This window comes from Scleropages formosus, chromosome 2 (assembly GCF_900964775.1).
Source record: "Scleropages formosus chromosome 2, fSclFor1.1, whole genome shotgun sequence".
NCBI classification, from domain to species: Eukaryota; Metazoa; Chordata; class Actinopteri; order Osteoglossiformes; family Osteoglossidae; genus Scleropages; species Scleropages formosus.
The window spans coordinates 10512381-10536784 of NC_041807.1; the positions used below are offsets into that span (position 1 = coordinate 10512381).

The 24404-nt window shown below is 42.1% G+C and overlaps 1 protein-coding gene across 5 annotated transcripts in view; it reads right to left on the reverse strand.

The window, feature by feature from the left end:
- The window catches only part of LOC108940665 (E3 ubiquitin-protein ligase RNF13-like), a 41464-nt gene that overhangs the window by 9636 nt on the left and 7424 nt on the right, over positions 1–24404 (reverse strand). For all 5 annotated transcript variants that reach the window (XM_018762964.1, XM_018762973.1, XM_018762989.1 and 2 more), the window contains exons 2-4: positions 23978–24108; positions 23327–23407; positions 12278–12403 (exon numbers count right to left, since the gene is read on the reverse strand). In XM_018762964.1, coding sequence (XP_018618480.1) covers positions 12278–12403; positions 23327–23407; positions 23978–24108 — 338 coding nt within the window. The remainder of the gene's footprint in view (positions 1–12277; positions 12404–23326; positions 23408–23977; positions 24109–24404) is intronic.

Here is a 24404-nt window from a genome sequence, read left to right on the forward strand (position 1 = left end):
CCAGACTTCACCGGCCTTCATCACTAGTATGGTCCCTAACCTACAGTTCAACATCGCAGGACCACACTAATAGGTGCAGGGAGGGAGGTCTGGTCGTACAATAAACCCATTATTCCAATGTATCACATTCGTCATTTAAAAAAATCATTTTGACATAATAAAAATGATGTTGTATGTAAATTATTATTTAACATGTATTAATCTGTATGCTTTGAAATCACTTTTAATATTTTTTTAAATTTTTTTTTTTTAAATAATCTGAATTTCATTTTGCCAGTTAACCCATCACTCAAGACAAACATGACTAATGATCATGATGACATGTTGGAAAATAGTGGAAATATATATGTTATTAAAATTGCACACACATTACTTTAAATATTGAAATACTGATTCTTTTTAAAAAAAAAAAAGAAAAAAACAAATGTGTCCCACTTTGCTGCTTTTTTTTGTTTTTGAAAATTCTGGAAAATGTATTATAAAACAGTATTGTGACACAGTTATTGAAATAGCTGGTGACCCGAGGTCCACTCATACACAAATTAGCTGTACTGTTATAAAGCTCTACCCTCAACAGAATGACAGAGCGCTGAATACTGGAGGACATACAGAAGTGATGAAAGAAGACAAAGAGACTGAAATATTAACTGTTTGCAATCAGTATATAGCAAAACCAACAGGCAACCGAAAAGGGGGGGGGGTACTTCTCAACCAAAGAAATGGGAGAAAATAATCCTCTGGGGTTTAAATTCAACGAAAAAGTTGTTTGCAACCATATAGAAAAAAAGAAAAAAAAAAAAATAGAGCTTTGTAAAGATATGCCTCCATCAGTATAAATCTGCATTCTTGGGAACAGTAAATGCTCCTTGAGGCTTAGACTGCACACCACAGGAAGCATGCAGGGACACCTCTGTAGCAGCCAGAGCTGATGTACATAAAAAGTGTTGCTGATCCAAGTTCGTTAATTTCCTTTCTGCACGTCAGCTGAGCATCCAAGTGCTCTCCCAGCACATGTGCGTTTTGGTGGAATGTAGCTGTCGACTACTTACGAGTCCCCTTTGCCAAAAATCTATGACAAATGTTGCTGTAAAAGCAAACCACACTCAGAATACAGCACCAGTCAAAAGTTTAAGCACACCTGGGCAGTACTTGTGTGGGATGAGCCAGACAAAAGAGTGAAAGCAAAGCATTCCACAAGTGTCCTACACCTCTAGAAAGTGCTGCAGAAGAGCTGGGAAGACACAGTGCCTTATTTCCTCACCAAACTCGTGAAACATATGTCTTGGGGGGGGAATAAAGAATTTTCCAGCTGGTGGCCATAGACAGCATTGTGGTGGCCAGGGTTCGGTATGGAACTTGCTTTCTGATCTCCATTCAGACCACGGCAATATGTAGATCATGCATGCTGTAAATCAATCAATGACAGCTCTTCTTACCCCAAACACCAAGTGGATCGAATTTGCCAGAGAACCCATCAAGAAAACTAATACTTTATATATTTTAGGATTAAAATCCTATCACGACCAGTCACTGTATAATAAAATGTTGCTGCATACTGAATGAATGATCGACAAAGTCACGGCTTTGTCTTGAGAATCCATCGCAAAGGTATCATTTGTTTCCTGACTAATCTGTGATTCTTTGCAATGTGCACTTGTAGATCACAGAGCCAGTCAATATCATGGCACAAAACACACTGTGAAAGGGTGACAGACAACACCATAGTATCAATACAAGACAGTGAAACCCATACATGTAAACATTTGCAAGCAAAACTGTGCAACTCTGTATACAAGCTGGTGGTGCGAATCAGTTTGCTTTGTACTCATCATAGTTCACCTCCTAAAAACTGCCTGGTTGCTAGTGTAAAATACACCATCTGTTTAAATAAATTATAAATGTACTTCGCCAGTAGTAGATCTGTGGTCATGCTTTCAATGCTTCCAGTCTGTAATAAAATATGTTCATTTATAGGGGCCCTCAGTGTGTACGAGGTTTGTAAATCACAGCTAGTGTATCATAGTAAAATAATTAAACTATGTACCTCTGACACGTTCAGTCCCTTTGTGAATCACGTATAGGCAGCAGGTGTTGTAGGGGTTAAAGTCGTCACATCGCAATCCAAGGACCTGGGTTTGAATGTCTGTTTCTGCTCTAGTATCCTTGAGCTAGGTACTTACCATGAATTGCTCTAGTTCAGATCCACAATCCCCTATCCAAAACCCTTCTGAATTTTTCAGACTGCAGAAGGGTAATATCGTGCCCATACCATATATAACGTAAAACCCACAGTAGGGTCTGAGGTAGCACTCTGTAATCAAATATTAATATTTCTGCAGCAAAATGCATGGATATTTACACTAAGTAGGATAAACAAACATCCTAGGTAGTGTTAGTTATCTATACAGTAATAAAATGGTAAATGAAGTAGTGGCATAAATACCCACACACGCATCATCCGAAGCCACTTGTCCCATAGGGGGTCGTGGGGAGCCGGAGCCTAACCTGGCAACACAGGGCATAAGGCTGAAGGGGGAGGGGACACACCCAGGACAGGACGCCAGTCCGTCGCAAGGCACCCCAAGCAGGGCTCAAATCCCAGACCCACCGGAGAGTAAGACCCGGTCCAACCCACTGCGCCACTGTGCCCCCCGTGGCATAAATACAGACCGTAAATAGTCTAGTTCTTATTTCTAATGAGAAAGTTCAGTAAAACTTCAGACATATTCAAGTTCAAACTAACCCTAAATACCTGTACATATACATGTAATAAACATTCGTTACATCTGACTGCGTGAGGTCTTGAAGAGCAGGGAACCTCAGTGTGGTCATCTTTGTCACCATCAGATTGTGTTTTTTTGTTTGGTGCCAAACTTCTGAAAAAAGGAAGGGAAAAAAAAAAAAAAAAAAAAAAAAAAAAAAAACTAGATTTTTAGACCTTTAAGAATTTCAGAATTGGGGATAAGGGATTGTCCACCTATACCACCTTACTGCATAAATCATTGTAGGCAGCTGTATAAATGGGTAAATAATTGTAAGTATCTTAACACTGTAAGTTGCTTTGGAGGAAAGAGCTGACAAAATAGAGACCAGACTGCTGTTGGTTTTCAGCTGTGGACAGCGGGTGTCTGATTGCCCCCATGTTCAGCACCTTCTCACAGGCCCTGCTCCCTTTATCTTCTACCTTAAGAGAAGAAAAAAAATTCTTAAAAGACCAATACTGTAGAGACAACACTTTAAATGCTTCAACAGCTGGACAACTGACAATCAACATGCTGAGAAGGAAGCAGACCTCCCACCATATGGAGACATATTTTAGTGATGTACATTCATTACTTGAGCTTCTAGCTGAATCTCTCCAAACCCACTAGACCTAATCAGGATATTACCTATGATCTCTTGGTTCATGTCTGTTCTGTACCCCCTACCTACACCCCACCCAACTGCTCCGTACCTTACGCTGCCTCCCCGTTGCAACTTAGATTCCTTACATACCATGGATTTAGCCTTTCAGCCCTTGCTTTCCTTCAACGCTTGATCTCCGATCTTCTTGCATCTACTCCTTGCTCATCAGAAGCTTGCCGTCTTACATTTACTTATTTAGCTAGAAAACAAATTTATTTTACCATCTACAGAAATTTATTTATGCTTAGTATGTGGCAACATGGGAGGTCCTTCTACTTCAAAGGCTTTTTTTTGGTCAAGGGCCTCAATCAGTATTATGAACTGGTCCAAGGGCCGCACCTGCAGAAATCACAGTAAGTGAATAATATTAAATGTCTACACTGGAGAAATATTAACTAAATTGTATTTAATTAAGGTGCAGTGTGTGTTCAGTGTGTAACTGTATTACCATGGGATTCAATGAATTTATATTGAATTTAACTGAATTTCACAGAGGATCACTTGAATATAATTCACGCGATCTTCGACTTGAAATATGCAACTTGCGAAAATCCAGACTTACCACAGGCATCCCATCAACCTTATTATATTATTTGAGACCCTTTTTTTTTTAATAAGGGCTATCATTTAAAATGAAAGTGAAAGTAACAGTGCAGCTTGAAAATATAGTTATAGTGCAATATACATTATCATTATTATTCTATATTAGTACTATTAACATGAATATTGAAATTAGCAAAAATATAAAGCTCCATTATACAACATAGCATTCATGCAGGTTCATTTTTTTTTTTTCAAAAAAAATATATGCCTATAGTTTATACATAGTACAAGAGAATTTGCGTTTTATTACACGGTCAACTTCTGATGAGGTCATCGGAACAAACCCTGTGGCAATTCAAGGACTACCTGTAGCATTTAGTGGTGGTATAGTATATACTAATAATTATACAAATGTTCTTGTGGGCCACATGGATTCAAGCAGAAGACCGCATATTGGAAACATCTGTCCTACTTGTTATCGTACTGATAATCTCTACTAATCACAACCCCTAATTAATGTAAATCTAATATCACAACTGATGTATTAATGCCAGAATCAATACTATTATTAATTCACTTAGCAGATGCTTTTCTCCAAAGTGACTAATAATTTTCAGCTGCTTACACTGATTTATCCATTTATACAGCTTAGTGATCTTTACTGCATCAATTTAGGGTAAGTGCTTGACCAATGGTACGACAGCATAAAAAAAGATATGAAGTGGGGTCCTCTCAGCGCAAGGTGACAGGTCTAACCAGTACGCCACCTGCTGCCCAATCTTACACTGCCCTCTTTCTGTAGCCCACAGCCTGCTTCCGTAGTGCAGCGGGTTGCCAGTTACTGATGATCCTACAACAGAGACGAGTTCACAAGCTGTCCCTCCAACTACATGCTTAAAACAACAGTACACTGATCCAGTAAACTAATGCTTGGGTGACATATATAAACCATTTCTGCACTACAAAGGTTTTCACAGCCAGACTGACTCAGCATTTTATGGTCGACATGAAGTTTTAAAGGATTTTATTTTGTTAGTGTTTTTATCTTCTTGTGTTTGCACTTAAGCTCTTGACATAGTTGCTTTAGCTTTCCTACGACATGAAAAAAATTTTTTATTATTATTACATTTACCATTAGTGTAACAAGTCACTACCTCCCTCACAATATGCTGTTGTAACTTTCGTACACTAACAGAGTGTGTTTAGTTACAATACATGTTATAAACCCCCATTCTACTTCCAATCGTACTGATAACCTCAACCACTCAGAACCACTGATTAATGTAAATCTAATGCCACAACTGAATTATCATGTTCAGTACTATTAACTTGTTTGGCTTACACTTTTCTCTGGTGCCATTGAAGTATTGCTAAGTGATTTGCACTGATTTACTCATTTATAAAACTGAGTAATTTTTACTGTATCAGTACCACCTATTACAGTAGGAGGTGGGGCTCAAACCTGGGCCCCTCAATTCCACGGCACTACTCCACCTACTGTCCCATTTACATCTTATGGATATAAAGGCAATGTCCACAGGAACAAAATTCACAACATGAAGACAAAGTCGTAATACTCGTGAACTAAGTAAACCTCATACTGCCTTCTTCCGTATGCAACAGCTGTGAGATGACTGGAGATGCATTCCAACAAAACTGCAGTGGAAGGTGTTCTGAATCATTTTCCAGAGCTCAAAAAGGCCTGTGAGCAACTAGATGGAGTTACACCCACTGGACTGGAGAATGTTTGCATGGGCAGAGATAAGGACATTCTCCGCATTCCTGACGTGGCAAAACGACCTGCGTCTCCCCATGTGGATAAGGGCCTTCTGAGGGCCTGGAGGTCGGACGACTGAGAATCAATACCCCCTGCAAAAACAAGACCGTGACCTTTATGTCAGTGTCGGGCCAGTCTTTACTTAATCTCCACCTAGCAGGACAAAGTGTCTGCAAACAATAGGTGGAACAGCACCTCTTACTGAATTTCACCACGGCTTAACACCAAGGACCAAAATAACCCTGTGGACAACAAATGAAAGCCACTAATGGGACACTCATGTATTATTGCAGAATGACACTACAACACACTTTTTTAAATGCATGTTTTTTTTTCCAGTAAACAAGACAACACAGTAGCTGGGGTACATTTGTTTCTGGCATAAAACTGAGACATTACAATAACTGCCAAGTCTTTTCTTTTTTTTTTTTTTTTTTTAAAAAGTACCTCCAACTGTTCAGTGGTTGTCACGCTCCAAAAGTCATGTCAAACTCAAGCCCAAAGGCCCGATCATTTCATATCTTTCAAATGCTTTTAGCTTAGTGTTACAAAGCTCTGCTGAACTGTTCCACAGTCACTATCAGTTGAAGCAACGGAACTAACCAAAGTGTGTGTGTGAGAGAGACAAAGAACTGGCCACACTGTGATAAGCTGTCACCACACACTTCAGAATCGAACAGCTAAAGGTGCAACAGTGAGGATATCGCATCTTTCTTTGTGTACTTTCTGCATCTGACAAGAGGCTCAGTTTAAGAGCTTGAGCACTTCACTGGAGTTATAAGATGGCTGGAAAGAAGAACGGCCCAAAAAATACTGCCCTCTGAGCAATCAGCAAGGCAAGCAGGATAAAATACGCTGAACGTTGGTACTAAGAAGTGTGGGGATTCTACTTTCGGAAATGAAATTCACCCATCCCTCACCGAATGGGTCTACGCTGTTCCAAGAAATCAGCCTGTTAGTCCAATTCCTATTGTGAGGTACCCAAATTACCATGATGTGCAGTGCTCCCTTCCTCATTCTTTTCTTCCCCCTTTTCTTCTTTGTCCTTCTGCTAATGCTGAGAATGAGACACCCTTTACAGATTTTCACCGCCGATTAAAGTCCGTGCAGTTTTCTTTATTTCTTTCCTCCTTTTCGTTGTTTCTTTACCTTGAAAAACAGCACTATAGTAAGAACCTGCAAAACTGGTCCTTGCAATAATATCTTTCTGCTTCTCATACTTACTGAGCTCAATGATTTCCAACTTGTCTTTTAGAATTATATATTCCTTTTACATTTATCCTTGTCTTTGTTCATAATTTCAGTCGGATATTAACAAGATCACAAACCGTGATTCATTGCACGGATGAGAGGCGAGGTGTAGCGTTTAGCAGTAGATGATCATTTCATTGCGAGATTAGGATTTATTTGCAATGGTGTAAAGCTATTCATATTATAAAAACTGTTTGTATGGAGTAACTGAGTCAATATGCATTCCCTCACTCGATCACTGCTTCTCCAGGACAAGGTCGCAGAAGTCCGAAGCCTATCTGAAACACAGGGGCCAAAGCTAGTGAGGGTACCACCCGGCACGGGATGCCAGTGCACCACTCAGAGTTAATATTTACATGTTTATACTGTTCATTTCAACAAATTTGAATTGAATTTGCTACTTTAGCTAGGTTTATCATAAACAGTGTCGTGATTGGTTGAGACTGTCCACGTGACAGGAAGTAGTAAGTACCTACAGTAGCTGGTTTTATTAAGAAGAAGCATAGAATCTGTGTGCTTTGTCAAGCAAACACATAATAGGCAGCGAATAGAACACCTGTTCTGGAGGTAAACTGCCCACATTATATGACCAAAATACCACTGTACGGAACAGGACGCCCAGTGTATGCAGTATTTCCTCATGCTATGGGTGCATAGTCCAGGGTGGAGGAGAAGCTTTGTCTGAGGACTCAGAACATGCCTAGCTCATCTGAAATAAACTGAGGACACTGATAGCTAGAATTGATCCTAATGCTCTTCTTCTTCTTCCTCAGCCTTCTGAACACATAAAGCAATCGCTATACTCTATGCGGTCTACGTTGCACACACTATCATGTCACTAGAGAAGAGAGAAAATAAGAGGGAGGTGGAGAAAAGCCCGTCTCCCACACCCTGGATCGTGTGGCTGCATCACCAGGCTTTTGTCGCGCTCAGAAAAGGCTTCTGTGAAAGCGAACAAAGCACAGCCGCTCTTTGACAGCGCTAGTCAACAATGTGAAGACGAAACACAGCACCGAGGGAGGCCTGCCTCCACTTCAGCTACAAATGCGTCTTATCGTCAGAAAATATTTAAGGCAACAAAAGTGGGAAACAGAAAAGTTACTTTATCCATTGTTAAAGCACAATGAAAAAGTCATGTTACAAGGACTACAGTATTTAAAGATAAGGAGTAGCAGGTAGCATAGTAGCTACAGTTGCAGCTTTTAAGGACCCAGGTTCGAATCCCACCTCCTGCTGTAAGAGCCTTGAGTGAGGTATTTACCCTGAGTTGCTCCACTAAAAATTACCTAGTTGAGTAAATTCGTAAATCAGTGCAAGTAGTTTAAAACTAAGTAAAACTGATCAAATGTACAGCATGCTTATTAACATCAATATCACAATTTCCATACCTCAACTGCTTGGCAACAGGGAGGCCTAACAGTTTTTAAGTCATTTTCTTTTTTTTTTTTTTTTTTTTAATTTTTTTATTTTTAAACATGCTTCTTCAACTGCTAAATACAGATCCAAGAAAGAGGTCATACAAGAGGTCAGGCTCAGCTGAAAACCATTGTGATCAGATACAAAATGGAAGTTATCAATTACGGTAAAGGCCACCTATGATGACTGTATTTCCACCTTTATCTTTTAGTTAGTTTTAAAAATATATTCTTACAATGTTTTTGGCAACAGGTACAAACGAAAATAAGTGAATTAAAAAAAGGTCACGTCGAAAATGAAAAGTCACGTCATCTCTCCACCCCCTTTACAAACACCATCCACTGCAGACAATCAATTACTTTACAACTTAGTTCCTAGGAAAGGATTCAGTTGACATCATCGGTAATTACTGGCAACCTTAATGTGTCTTTGATTGACATCGAACACACAAAATATTAAGTACATTATTTTGGTTGGTACAGTCATTCCCCCAGTGCGAAGGTTCTACAGCGAACAAGCTTCTTTTCCCTCCTTTTCGGCTGACATCGATACACACCCCTCCTTATCTCTGAAATTCTGGAACCAAGGCAGGGTTCCTCAGTACCGCAGATTAGATAAAGCCATCGGAAAACGTCGGGTGAGGTGGAAGCCGATAATGCTGACACAATTTGTCGGTGTGCGTGCGTATACGTGTGCGCGTCGAACGTTGCGCACACCACCGCTCCCTTGGGATGAGACCACAAAGCCACACTTTGTTTTTTCCTCGTGTGTGCGCAACAGATTGCGTGTATATGTGTTTGTGCGTGTCAAAGGGTGCCTTGCATACTACACGAGAGCACATTGTAGAGAAGCAGCGAAATCGAGGCTAAATTGCCTCGGCTCCGACACTTTCATAATCGTATTGCAACCGAGCGCGGGCATAGCACCGTGGACTGCACTTTCATGCAGAAGGCTCTATGATTCTGGTGGACACACAGTCTGTGTTGAGCGACATCGCATGGGACCGTTAACTACATTCCAACAAAAGGTCGTGGTCTTTCTACCCATGTTTCATATCTATAACACAGAAGAACAGACAAACCAATTAGAGAATACTGCATGTGATTTGAAGCAGGCTTGCAACCCAGGAGACGGGCACAAGCATGTGCGTTTGCATGTGTGTAAGCGGTGGGGGAAGGGCTGGGGGTGGAGCACGGCAGGAAAGCCTCAATTCGCTGGCAAAAGTGGAAAAACGGGGCCCCCTGCCCCTATGTGGCCCAGAGCTGGGTTTCCTGTTGCACACCCGCCTCTCTGCCGGGGATCACAGAGGATCACCACGTGGGCGCCATACAGAGGCCACTCTATAGGACTGGGTGCCATTCCCTCCCCCACAGCAGTCGCTCCCTTCCACATAGATTGTGGAGACAGTAAAGCCTTCACACACTGTACTTTATGGCCAGGAGTACGGAACTGGACCGGTCTCGAGCTGTCTTATTAACAAAGCTCACTGACAAAGAGGGATTTGCTTTATGCTCAGTTTATATGTTCAGAACGAACACACACACACACACACACACACACACACACACACACACACACACACACACACACACACACACACAGAGAGAGAGAGTCTGAAACTGCTTGTCAGCAACACAGGGTGCAAGGCTGGAGGGGGAAGGGACACACCCAGCACGGGACGCCAGTCTGTCGCAAGGCACCCCAAGCAGGACTCGAACCCCAGACCGGCCAGAGAGCGGGACCTGGTCAAGCCCACTGTGCCACTGTGCATCCCCCTATGTTCAGAGCATTTTTTGAAAATTTGCATCTACACTGGTTTTGCAGTAAAAGAGCATACTTCTCTCTCACACACTATACTGTACATAACAAGCATTAAGTCTCAAATGTTAAAACTATAAGGTACTTTCTGAGAATCCGGTGTCATCCATTTTCAAATGGTGGATAACAACTGCTGCATGGTATACAGTACTAGTGAAAAGTTTAAAAACGCTTGCTGAAAACTAGTTCTGTTCACCGGACATTTGATTAACAAATCTGAACATGAAATGAGCCTACATGCCTTTCCAGCTCTTCAGCAGCAATTCCCATACAGCACTATCAATGTTCAAGTTCAAATCTTTGAAGATATTAACATTTTTCAAACTATGCATTTATTTTTATTGTGTTTATCTGGGGGGCGCGGTGGTGCAGTGGGTTGGACCGGGTCCTGCTCTCCAGTGGGTCTGGGGTTCGAGTTCCGCTTGAGATGCCCTGCAATGGACTGGCGTCCCGTCCTGGGTGTGTCCCCTCCCCCTCCGGCCTTACGCCATGTGTTGCTGGGTAGGCTCCGGTTCCCCGTGACCCCATATGGGAGAAGTGGTTCAGAAAGTGTGTGTGTGTGTGTGTGTGTGTGTGTGTGTGATCATCTGCTAACTCAACTTTTTTGCAGAGCAAAAGCAACGAGCACTTCTACATCCAGCCATTAGTTGGCGATAAAGTATACACGACACGCACAGAACAGGGCTGTGAGACGCATCATTCAGGTCTGTTCCACAATGTTTACAGCTGTGTCTGTTGTCCCCGAGTGTCCGAGATCACTCACAAGATGAAGATCATTGCAAAGATCATTGCTCGTGTTTATGAGTTCAGTCAGACTATCACTGACATTACAGATCAGTTTTTGTAGACAATGTATTTCTACTGTTTGTCATTTAAAATTAGCTTTAACGTAGCTCGAAGTTAACAAAAATGTTAAAGTAAAAAAATGTACTTTGACATATTATAGCTTTATCTGACACTTTTATAGAGCCAAACTGTAAATGAATCATGGAACAGAAGCAGAAAAATACAGTACAGGTGGTTTCTGATTTACGATGGGGTTACGTTCCGCGAAACCCATCGGAAGTCGAAAATGCATTTAATACACACCTCTTGTGACAGACTGGGAGATGCGAATCGCTGTCACTGCCCAGCATTGCAAGAGAGTATCACTTTGCATATCGCTTGACCGGCATAAAAGGGGGGGGAATTAAAATTCAAAGTATGGTTTTTACTGAATGTCTATAGCCAGCTCACCAAGTCAAAAAAAAAAATCGTAAGTCGAACCATCATGAATCAGGAACCACCTGTACATGTTGATGGGATAACGTGTACAAACCATCAGGATTAAATACGGGGTTGTGTAAAATTATGGTTTTTTTTTTTTTTTTATTTTCCGCAAATCAACTTGCAAACTGACCTGCGGTCCCAATTGTGCTCTCGAGGTGGTGAACCAGTGTATGGCCCAGTTGTGGTCGAAAATGTTTCAGTTGTACTGTACATCCAAAAAACTACTCCTGAAACTCCACAGCGGTGACATCCTCATAAAACATATCTAATAACATTAGCAATTTCTCAGACACCACGCTACATGTTCTGGTGCCTTGCATCCCTGTAAGCCAGGCCTGCAGGGTGAGCTGTGACACAGATCCATGTGATTTTCCCAGTCCCATGATGCACTGGTGAAACACTGCAATACACTCTCCTGATTCCTTATATATACTCAAACAGAGACATTTCTATACTGTACGTCATTTAAATTCTTTTGCAAAGGTGCAACGCAAGAATATATAAACACCGCCAAAAAAGCCTATACAGTAGAAGAGGATTCAAGTGTCTGTCATGCTGAGGTGCCTGATGACTAGGGCTGATATCCTGACACTTGTGTGCAAAATCAAAGCTGCTAATTAATTATATATGAAGAGCTGTGGGTCACCTGAGTTCACCTGTCAAGGTGTTCATTTTATAATCAATGAGAACGTAAGTGGGGAGATCACGCTTACTGAAGGTGTAGTTTCCATGTCTAATTGTAGATTCTGAACGGACGTTGGTTGTCCTTCAGTTACTGGACGCGTGATGGACACCCACCTTGATGTCAAAGTTGCAGTCGAAGCGTCTGATGAGTACGATGAAGGCGCCGCTCAGGTTGCTGCTTGAGGGGGGTGGATCGATGGGCTCGCATGCATTCTCGGGCTTTGCCCCGATCAGGAAGCCCTGCAGACAAAGAATTCCTTAGAGACGTCCCCCTCACCCCTCCTTCCAAAACACACCCACTCCCCAAACACCTCTTGTGCAACAACCCCACCAGGGTTGGGGACACAGTAAAATCCCCTTGAAAGCTCAATCCATGGAGTAACTGGGGGAAAAACATTAAGCAGATTAGATAACCGTTTTGTGAGCAAAACCATGCGGCGCCCCCCATACTGAGCCAGATCCTGCCAGGCTGATTTGCACCATATGCCACGTCAGGGTTTATTCGTCCCTACTGTATGAGTGGTAATCCCTTACAGTGAGGATGCACATTACAAGACAAACTGTATTGTTAGTAGCTCTGACGTTGTTAAAATACAGTCAAAATAAAATCGCTTTGTGCATGACCTGACCTTGGTATCGGGATGCCTGTCCGGCGTACCACAATATTATTTTGAATATATTTTTAAGATAACAAAAAAATCTGGGGAAAATTTAAAATTAAAAAAAAAATAAAAATTAAATATTTAAACTGAGTTACCGGCATAGAACTTTTAATGACTTTTAAAAAAAAAAAAAAAAATTATAATAAATGCAGATTTAAATGGAGGTGTCAGAATCGTGGCCACCATCCAAAATGACGTATCAATTTTACTGAGATAAAAATTTTATTTAAAAAACAATAATGACACATACGACACCTTGGAACGAGAAGTCACACTAGGGTGAGCTGCACTCGCGAGAAATGATAGAAAAGCAGTCGGTTTTAGAATGAGAGAAGGGGGCTGTAAGGATGAGGGAAAAATTACTGCTGCCAACGCAATGTTTTCCAAAGCAAAGCCTTTTAATGTTTGCTGAAGCATGTGGAGTATGAACAACATCCAGCTTTAAGACTGCGTGCTCAGTTTATGCCTAGAGTGCTGATCAAGTGCAAAAGGAAACTTTGGGCACACGGAGCATCTCCCAGAACAGCTCGCGAGCCGGCACTCCGGTCCCCGCAGCGGCTGCATCCTCGGCCTTTTCGCACAGGAAGGCGGACGCGCTCATTTACTGACTGCAGCCCATTGCTTCGGACAGCAAAGAAGGAAACGGAGCATGCGGAACCAAGCCACACTGCCCCCTACCAGAAAGATCTAGTGCATAACCCATTAGTACATAATGATTCCTATCAAACTCCTCCCTTGTCTACAGATGGAGTGACTAACTCCATAACTAGTACTGTTTCTTAGTTAGGACAACTAGCCAGTTAACTAACCAAGACAGCTGGTAGCATAGCAGTTAGAGCTTCTGCCTTCGGACCCAAACGTCACAGGTTTGAATCCCACCTCTGGCAGTAGTGCCCTTGAGCAAGGTACTTACCCTAAACTGCACTAGTTCAAAAATACCCAGCTGTATAAATGGGTGAATAATTGTTAGCAGTTTAACAGTATCAGTTGCTTTGGAGAAAAGTGAATATACATGTAAATGTCCTAGTTCTGCGACGGACCCGTCCGGGGTGTAATCTCACCCAGGCTAATACCCAGTGATTCCTGGAGAGGCTCTGGACTGTCGCAACCCTGTCAAGGGCAAGCAGTTAAGGTGTGTGTTCCTTACATTTTGTCAGCCAAATTTGTCTCTCATCCATTCATCAATCCATCCGCTTGCCAGTGGTCAAAGTCGCAGGACTCCTGAGCCCGTTCCAAAATCACTGGGTATAAAACAGAGGGGGTGTACATCCTGGATGTGACACTAGTCCACCACAAGGCAGCCACATGCACTATGGGCAATTTAATGTCACCAATTCGCCTGAAACACATCTTTGAACAGTGGGAGGAAACCAGAGCACTGAGAGGAAGCCCATGCAGACACGGGAAGAACATGCAAATTCCACACAGACTGAGTCAGACTTAACCCTATAAAAACAACTCAGGCACTGCAAGGTGGCAATGCTATTCGCTGCACCACTGTGCCACCCTTTATTCTTATAATCGTATCACATTCTAAATAACTGTTCCACCTATAAACAAGGGGGGAAACTATGGTTTTTGGCACCCCTAGGCAAGAATCCGTCCGGCATCAGGAATTCATCGACTTTGATTTCTAACTCTAATCTAATAAAGGTACATATATTTCGACAAAATTAATTATTACTTTAGACACAAATACTTATAGGTGATGAAAGAGGGAAAATAAAACGCGATTTTAAAATAAGCTATTTGTGGAATTACGATAATACCGTGTATGCACAGAATACAAATTTATCCGACAATCTGACATTCAAAGAAATTGATACCTACGAAGCTGGGGCGATAATGCATCATACAATTTTTACGTAATGTATAAGGCAGCAAACGTTCGATTTTCTAATAAAATCGTTTATTATCAAGCAAGACCTTTTAAAATAAATTCTCTCTCACATTGCAATTTATTTTTTGGTTTTAGTCGCAAAATTTGGAGCTGCCAAATTTGGTCTTTTCTAGGCAATTGCCCTGGTTCGCCTGTCCCTATAACCAGCCCTGCATATAAAAGAAAGTATCTTAGAAACATAACAGACCTATTGTGCTCCCTCAAGCATAATGGCTGTCAAACTTCCTAAAAAGCTCAATGTTTTTAAGGTAAAGACAATAAAAGCATCTTTGGGCAGTTTTCACCAAGAAATCCCTGTAATATTAAATGTAAAACTGTGCATTGAAATGGTGTACGATGTTTTTGTACATTACATTTCTTACATATTTAAGACAAAACAACTATGAATATTTGTATTGTTCTTGTCACAAAACAGCGGACAGGGTCCTGCTTCAGTGCTGGTCAGCAGTTGAGACACCCAGCGACTGCAACAGACCCTCCTACGCTCACTGGGCCACATTATGTCACAGAGAGCCACGAAGAGGCCCTCCCAGACACCCGGCTGGCCCACGACGATGGCACCATTGTTAACCGATCGGCTCCACAAAGCGTACGCTCGGCCCGCACGCTTTTCTCGCTCTGCAGTGCTGTCACCACCCCCGAGCAGATCGGCGTGCCCTGCAATCTGAAGCACACATGGTTCTGTTAACCGAATGGTCAAGCTTTACAAATGTGTTCAGCAACCAGAAACCAAATGCAGTTGCCGGACACATCTGTAAAGCTGAACCAAAAACAAAGCCCACTGCAAGACAGTGTAATTGTTTCCTCGAATAATGTGGTCAATCCCAAAAGTAAACTGCATGAAACTATAACAGCATGCATACAATACAGTGACAATAAAGACTGCAAGCACCCTAGAAGTAAAGAAGCAAATTCAACTAATAATAATAATAATAATAATAATAATAATAATAATAATAATAAAGTCAACTGAGATGAAATAAATAAAAATACTTCAGACAAAGTTCATTAGAACTCAGACAATAAGAGGTCAGTACCACTCATTATAGAACCCAATGGCTGTTGGCAGAAATATCAGTGGTGGCCCAGAGCCTATCCCAGAAGCCTAGGGCGTGAGGTATGGTACACTCTGGAGTGGAAACGGGACCATCGTGGGGCAATCACAAATTTAAACTTCATTTCTTTTGTATGCCACCTTTATGCAAAGTGGAGAACAACCCTGCCAGTTTGTACAATCCGTTATTCCAGCAGAGCTTTACAGGATACACCCTAGCGCCATCCGGCGGCGCTCCTGCGGACGCCACAAAGCACAGCGACACCCCCGTCACCATCATCGGCAGCATGATACGTTTCACCCCAAAAGGGAAACTCCTCAGCAACGTCACCTTCGCTGCAACACATGACAGCGTTACAGCGATGAATGCGACACCACTTCTGACGTGTTCGTCTTCGCGCCAATTATCAGGCTCTTTCGCGTCCTGAAACACCTTCATCTTTCACGTGGCAGCTGCAGCACTTTCTAGTTACAATAAGATGCATGAACATGTTCACATGAATATATTATAGTACTGTCATAATTTTTTTAAAAAGACGGACAGCCAAACTGACAGATACAAATTTTATTGCTCACAAGGACTACAGCAGCACACAGAAAGTAATGACAGACGACGTTGGTATTACATTAAAATAAATAAAAATCACATTTAGACATCTACAAAAAAAGTGCAAGAATAAAGTGTAAATAAATAAAAAGTAGCACTGACAGCTCAGCCCCATTCTGACCACAAAGGGACTCATTACAGAGCTTGATGGTCATTGGCGAGAGTGACCCTGGGGTTACGGTAGGTTCTCCCTTAGTGTTGCTCAAAGTTACCTCTGCATCGCAGTAAATAATCAGAATCCCTGAAAAATACAGAATTTTTAGGTCTCCTTCTCTCCACTGTTTACCACCATGCTAGAAGAAATTTCTAAATACCCCAAGCGGCTACTGCAGACTTTCAAACTACAGCAGTGCCCCCTGTTGGTAACGAAGTTACAGCACACTTTAGTGAGCACATCAGCGTCAGTTTCACCCCAGTCATAAAGGAGTAAATTTCACACCATCTTCCTGGCATTGATCCTTTACTCTTATATTCTTTATTCTCATATATCACCCTGTTTTAATTAATAATTTAAGCAGTGGACCTGACTAAACAAACGTCCCTTTAATGCACTGGCCTCAAATCACGTACAGTCACTGCAGCTGCGCTAAGGGTCTATCGCAGCATGTAGAGTCGTAGCCGTAACGGTTCTTGAGGCGACCCTTGTCTGCAGTTTCGGCACGCTTCTTCGGGAGAGAGATTACTGCTCTCAGCGTTTCGTGGGATTTTCCGTTCCATCGAGCCTGGGAAGCAGTTAAGCCTTTTCCCCGAGATTTAATCCCCGACATGTTTTGAGAGATTGTCCTTGAACACATAAAACAACGCAGGAAGAAATATTTAGAAGTTGAGGCTATTTGCGGTGTGTCCCAGTGAGGACTGAAATAAAGGAAAAGTTTACAGTTTACCCATAAAATACATAGTTTTGTGAAATTATTATTATATATTAAGAATCCATAATGCGATATTGTGAAAAATAACAGTTTAATATTCTACGGGCAATAGATAAGAGTTCATAAAAGATAAAGACGACTAATTACAATGCACCGTAACATGGGGCAGCAGATATTGCAGCGCTTAAGGACGCCAACCATTCTAACAAAGGTTGTTTGTTCAAGTCAATGTCCTGATGTAATAACCCTGAATAAAGTATTTAACCCAAACTGCTCCAGTAAACTATCAATCAGTAGAATTACAAGTCGAGGACAGAAGCAGCAGATAAGCCAGAGAGAAAATAAGAACATAAAAGTTAGCACTGGCAATTTTGCTGCACGTTTCCCTTGTGTTTCCAGTAAAGTACCTTTTATAAAGCAGCGCACAGATGATACACTCTAATGTAATTCAGTCACTCTACATTAAAGTACACCAATGCATGTGGTAAATAATTGAGAAGGGCAGGATCTTAACTGCACAGAGGAAAGTGTTTACTTGTCATTTGTAACATGATATTCAACTTGACACCGGGACAATTACGGTCAACCTCAGAAATGGCCTTCATCCAGCCGCCTTTTCTTAAATTCTACAATGAGGAGAAACCAAACAAGCCAAATGATAAATTCAGTGTTGGGCTTCTTCTCTTTTTTGCATATGGAAACCAACTTTCTTGTGAAAATGTACTTCTTTCAAATGGAAAAACTGGGCTAAATTTAATTTTGATCATGCTGCCAACAACAGATGCTAGAAAAAGAGATACAAATAAAAACAGGAATAACTTACTTTTTCCCCATAACTGTTAAACTATCATATGACTGGTGCTTGTGAACAGCTGACCTAAAAAATGTTTGTCACGCAGCTGCTTGCAACACATTAAAAGTTTAAAGAGCACAATGACTCTGCCACAGTGCCAAACCGACAACTGTGCTTACTGTTGTTTACCCATTAAAACAGCAGGGTAGTTTTTACTTTATCAGTTCAGGGTAAGTCTCATTTTCAAAGGTCCTGCAGAAGGATGAGGCATCTAAACATGGGTTCTCCCAGTCCAACAGTGGCAGATCTAGCCATTATTGCACCTACTGCCCCTCAACCGCAGTGGGTATTCTACTTACACTGGGCCCAGAAGTTAGTTTTTAACTCGATTTGTTCGTAACATCCCAAATCAATGGACTTCGGGGCAGTTTATTTCCTTTTACTAACGTGAAAAAACATACAATTATTTCCTCTCCACAACTTCCTAATGAATGCCAAATACAGGAGTGATTCACTGAACGAATATATACAGCATTCATCTTTTTTTTTTTTTTTTTTTTTTTTTTAAAAACACTGATCATGGACCATTGCAAACACCAGACACAAGCTGTAAACACTGTGGAAGGGAGCTGAATGAAGTCAATATTTCCTTTCAATACTTACTGTCCTGGTGTATTTTACTGACAACCAAAAACTGAGCACAGACACACAGGTGAGTTTTTCCTCTCTATGGCAAACAGAAAGCTTAGAAAACAGGTAAGTGAAGAAAATGAGGTTCAAAATGCAAAATCTGGTAACCATACCTTTGAAAATGTCAAACTAAAACGTTCGTAACATGAAGAACCAGTACAAGCTGAAGTGACGAACATAGAACAAACAAAAACTAAGCAAATCCAGATATTTCACTCAAACACCACGAAGGGATACTGCGAGCTGGCAGGAGAAGGGGAAAGATGAAGGATGAGAGCATGGGTACACAATTCCCACAATGCACTGCATCTCACAGTCTCTCTCAGATAGCTGCTTGGCAAAATTTTCAATCGTGGTCTCGGTTTATCGTGCTGGACTGAACGCAGTGGCCTACACCAGATGCAGCACTTTGTCATATACTATCTGGACCATTAAGTGACAAGTCCTATTAATAATCTTGGACCGCATACAAGAAGACCAAATAATAGGAATGAGTGTATTAGACTGTACAAGAACCCAAATGCAGTCAATGTGTGTGTGTGTACGTGTACACACACACACACACACACACACACACACACACACACACACAATCTGTTGCAGCTGCAGGAGACAGCTGCCATCAGGGAAATGCGGTCGAGTAGGAGCCCTGGTCGAGACTCAATCTGTGCCTCTGCAAAACAGCATGCAGTCAGCTGGGGCCAAGCAAGGACAGTGCAGTCTTTAGCCTACATCCCAGGTCCCACAATGCATCAGGAAGGGAAATGGCTTCCTGGGGCATTCTTATACATGAGAGGGCTTTTGAGAGCCAAAATCGAAATTGGGGGCAGGGAAGGGGGAGCAGTGCCCAGTGAAGAATACTGAGAGGAAGGGGGAACAACACAGAGAGAAACCTACATGGGTTTTACCCTCTGTAGTTCAATTCGGAAAAACAGTTTCTTTGTTTGCAGTTTCGGGTTGTAAAGAGAAAGATAACTTGGAAACATTTTGGGGGAACAGAAAGTGTAAGGGAAAGTTTCTCACATGACAGAGGCCACATGGAACAGAACGGTTTTTTTGCATGAAGAAGTGGACACACTTCAGCATTCATGCACACTGTTGTTCCATTATGTTAAAACTCAGGTGCGTTTCCCTGTGATCGCTTGGGTTTCCTCCCATAGTCCAAAGACACGTGTTTCAGATGAACTGGTAACTATATTGCCCTTTGTGTGCATGTGTGTGTGTGTGTGTGTGTGTGTGTGTGTGTGTGTGTGGCTGCCCTGCAATGGACTATCCTTCCTCCTAGAGTGTACCCTGCCTCATGCCCTATACTTGCGGGATAGGCTCTGGATCACTGCAACTCTGCACTGGACAGACAGTTATTGATATTAAAAGGACAGATGAACTAAGAATTATGTTAAGGGCACAGACACATCAGTTCACAGCAAGTACAATGTAGACGAGCAAAAACAAAAGAGAATCCAATTCTAATATATAAACCTTAATTTGTGACTGATATTAAAAGTAAGAAACCACAGAGGGTTAAAGTAAAAACCACAACTGTGTACATTACAGGGATAAACACACAGTTATAAATGCGCCTAACTGTTATAAGTGTGTTCATTGCATATCTGGAATGGAAATGTTTTCCACACCAGAAACTCCCTGAACAAACGTGTTTAACACAAGCGTCTAACGTCCTTCTTAAAGAAACGTTAACATCTGAACTCCACAAATATTCATATGAACTCCAGAATCCAGCTGTGTGAAAAAACTATAGAAAAGGTTGGTCTATTTTATTTTGTTTTACATTTTTGAAAAAACGATATTTGATTATCATTTCAATTATACCGATAGGTACAAGTGACTTCATTTAAAAAAAAAAGTATGCAATCCTTACCTTTATCATTGTATTAAATGCCTGAAATTAGAATGAGATGCACCAAAACAGGTGCAAATTATTAGAACACCAGAGAGTAACTTGGAGGGCACTGCCTTATATCAGAAAGCCGTGGTCAGGTTTGGTCTTACCAACTGAGATGTGTGGCTATGTTATGCAAAGCTCAAAGGAGCTCTGAGACCCTAAGAAGGATTGTTGATGCCTGAGTCTGGAAAGGGTCTTAAAGCCATTTCCAAGTGATCTGTAGTCAATCACTCTACTTTCCAGAAGATCACCTACTAATGAAGAACTACAATCTAACCAGGCCACATTCAGCCCGAGAGCTGACCGAAAGATGCTTCACGAAGTCTCTGAGAACTTCAAGGAATTTACATGTAAATCTTCTCTCAGTCAGTGTGAAAGTGCAGGAGCCAAACACCGGAACAAGACTGCACAACTTTGTCCTACATGCAAGGACAGTAAGGTAGAAGCCTCTGCTCTTAAAATAGAAACCAGATGCAAGACTGAGAAGAGGGAGGTGAAGATCAGGAGCACTGGAACCATGTGCTCTGGACAGATGAGACAAAGTCTGGCTACAATGCTAGATGCTTTGCTTGGCAAAAATCAGAACCCACCTTTGACCATAAAGAACTTCGTATCAGCTGTAAAGCTTGGCAGTGGAAGCATTGCGATTTCAGGCTGCTTCTATCGTTCAGGGCCTGACCAGCTTGACATCATAGAGTCAACCAGACACACAATGTCTACAACTGCTTGTCCTGAACGGGGGTTGTGGCGAACGGGAGCTGCGGTGAACGGGAGCCTAACCTGGCAACACGGGGCAGAGAGCTAAAGGGGGAGGGGACACACCCAGGAAGGGACACCAGTCCGTCACAAGGCACCCCTCCTAAATATAACATTCTGTCTTTGTGTATTACATATTTATATGTATGTGTATTTTCTCAGTATATTGTCTATGTTGTTATGACCCAGTTCTGTTGTAAAATACATAAATAAATAACAGGCAGTTGGTCATTACCACAAAAAATGAGCCTTACAAATTAATTTCCTGTCATTTTGATCAATCGCTGCATAAAAATGGAAAACTAATAAGCCTGGATGTTCCAGGTCAGTATGGGTGAGGGAGTCTGTAGTTAGGGGTCCATCCTAAGCCATCTGTAAGTGATGACTCAGTCTTTTCCCAGCTTCGGCTGCAGTGGGTGGGTGAGTGAGTGAGAGTGTGTGTGTGTGTGTGTGTGTGTGTGGGGGTCAGAAAGAAGCTCAAAAGACTATTTATCTTTCATTATGGTGCATGTTATGTAAGCTGCTGCATTTGTGAATAAACACATAACCTGTGCTTAGCATCAGCCTGCTGAGACTCAGATTTACCTGTAATTAGCAGCAAGATCCAGCGTGTTCTTCCACCACTGTATCTAGGGTTAAAGCTACTAAGAGTCCCAAAGACAACATGGCTCATGCTACAAAGATGGATATGATATAGTGCTTGCCTTTTATATTATTCTTTTCATGTTGGCATGCAGGGAGACAGAATATATACCATTATACAGCAGTGGGGGACATTGTTGTTAAAGCCATCACTTTGAATCCAATCTCCAGCTGTACTATGCTTCAGTAAGTACTTACCTTGAACTGGCACAGTAAAAATCATCCCGCTGTATAAACGGGTAAATCAGTGTAAGTAGCTTAGCATCATACATTGCTTTAGAGAAAAGCATTGGCTAAATTAGGAAATGTACACAGCACTACACCACTGCCATACAACACTAGACACACTGACACCTTTACTCACATCACTTTTTTTCCTCGCACATTGATGCTTTTCTTTAAAGGGACGTACATCTCAGAGTAACCAAACCAAAGTACATTTCGCCAACATAGAGACCCATGACTCGCTACGCACCGCACCACCACTCAGAACACAGGCCACAACAGGACATCAGTGACCTCATCCCATGCTCACACTGTGCCGCGCACAATGAAACATACGCAGCGCATACAACGCATCCAACACATCCACTCTCGCTAAGAACGGTGTATGCACGCAGCCAGCTTGCGCAATAACGCACTCCCTGGAGCGAGAGATGGCAGGGTACCGCGCACCAGGAGCTCAGGAGTTTGAGTCCCTGCCTGCCATTCCGATTCCCATCCTCCCCGATGCCTGTCCCAAGCTAAAGTGTTTGAGAATAATCCCAGAACTCCTGAGTGTGTGACCTTTGTCACACAACTACTCCACACTGCCAAGCAGTAAACATGGGAGACGGCCCTCGTAAAACAAGGTGCCACTCAGAGCAAGCAAGAGAGAACCAAAGACCATTGTTCAGGAAGTAATGGACTTCAGGAGAAATGTCCTCTAGATGTGAGCAGGACAAAAACAATTACATTACATTTCTAGCACCCCTGTGCTTCCAACTGAGAACTACAAACTGGGTCCTCTGTACAAACTCTGCCCGTGCACTGTGGAAGTTTCTGGAAGGAGATCATGATGGTGCAGGGAGCGAAGAGCTGGACTCAATTTGCACAAACCTTCAGATAAGATTGGGGGGGGGGGGGGGGGGGGCTGCTGCGTTCAGAAAATGCACGCTTTTAATTCCTCTCCAAATTTGTTTTGAATTCTTTGAATTTGCATCAGCGGTAATAAATTATGGAACGAAACAGCACGATCTCAGCAAACGTTCCTGTGCGTTCCACTTGGCGCGGGGTGAACGCACCCACCTTCAGTCCCTCGCTGGGCAGCTTGTAGCCGAACCGTGCTGGCAGGTCCTCAAAGTTCTCCGTTTTATTGTCAAAGGAGTACTGGGGGGGAGAAATAAGTCATATTGTGTATAAATAAATATTCTGAAACTGCTGAGGAAGAAAGATTAGTCTGGGAGCAAACGCGTAAGTACTGGAGAGCCCGGTTGTGCCGTACAGGTGATCCTCGGTTTACAACCGGATTCCGTTCCGATGACGGCGTCACAAGTCAGCTTCCTAGGTGGCAAACCCCTTTATGCTGTATTATATAAATCATAACTGTATACAGAAACAGTTAGTAATGCTACATTGTATAACAGGGCTTCATTATGTTTTTTTTCACCAATTTCACACATCATTCACGTTGATGTCTACTAATATAAAATAATGATACAATGATGTACAGCATTAGTCGTATTTTCATGCTGAACAATTACTTTCACTTCTAAAACTATTCTCTTTCCGTTTTTTTCCATTTCAACCCCACCAGAAGAGTCACTTTTTCTCTTGCAAACTGTGCTAAATTAAAAGCAGCCTGGAGCGAATCACAAACAACTGGTGTAAACAAAATGCAATGAAGCGCCCCCCCCCGAATTTTTGGTATCGGTAAATGGACCGCAGCCCTGCGCTCACCACGGAGATGTCGGCCTCCACCGGCAGCAGGTGGAGGAAGGCGAAGAGCTGCACGGTGAAGACTGTGTAGATCTGCGTGGCGGACAGCATCAGCATCCCAAGGGAGAGGAGCATGGTTCTGCAAACGGCGCCTGTTGGACATAAACAGTTTGTTAATATAAATATCTCTCTCTTGATCAGGCACAGAAACATGCCAAACGCTATGCGAAACCAAGGGTGTTTATTGCTGGTTACCATGAGCTGTGCACTGTACGTTAAAGAGAACAGATTTTGGTTAGTGGCCAATTTACACCAAGGTCCAGGTGAGGTGACTCAGTATCCAGTAAAGTACTTGTGTAAAGTAGGTAAGGACTAAGGCAGTGTGGAAACCACAACTCCTTTGTCTCTCAGGTGCTGCACAGCCACAGCGTGTACTGAGTTTTGCATT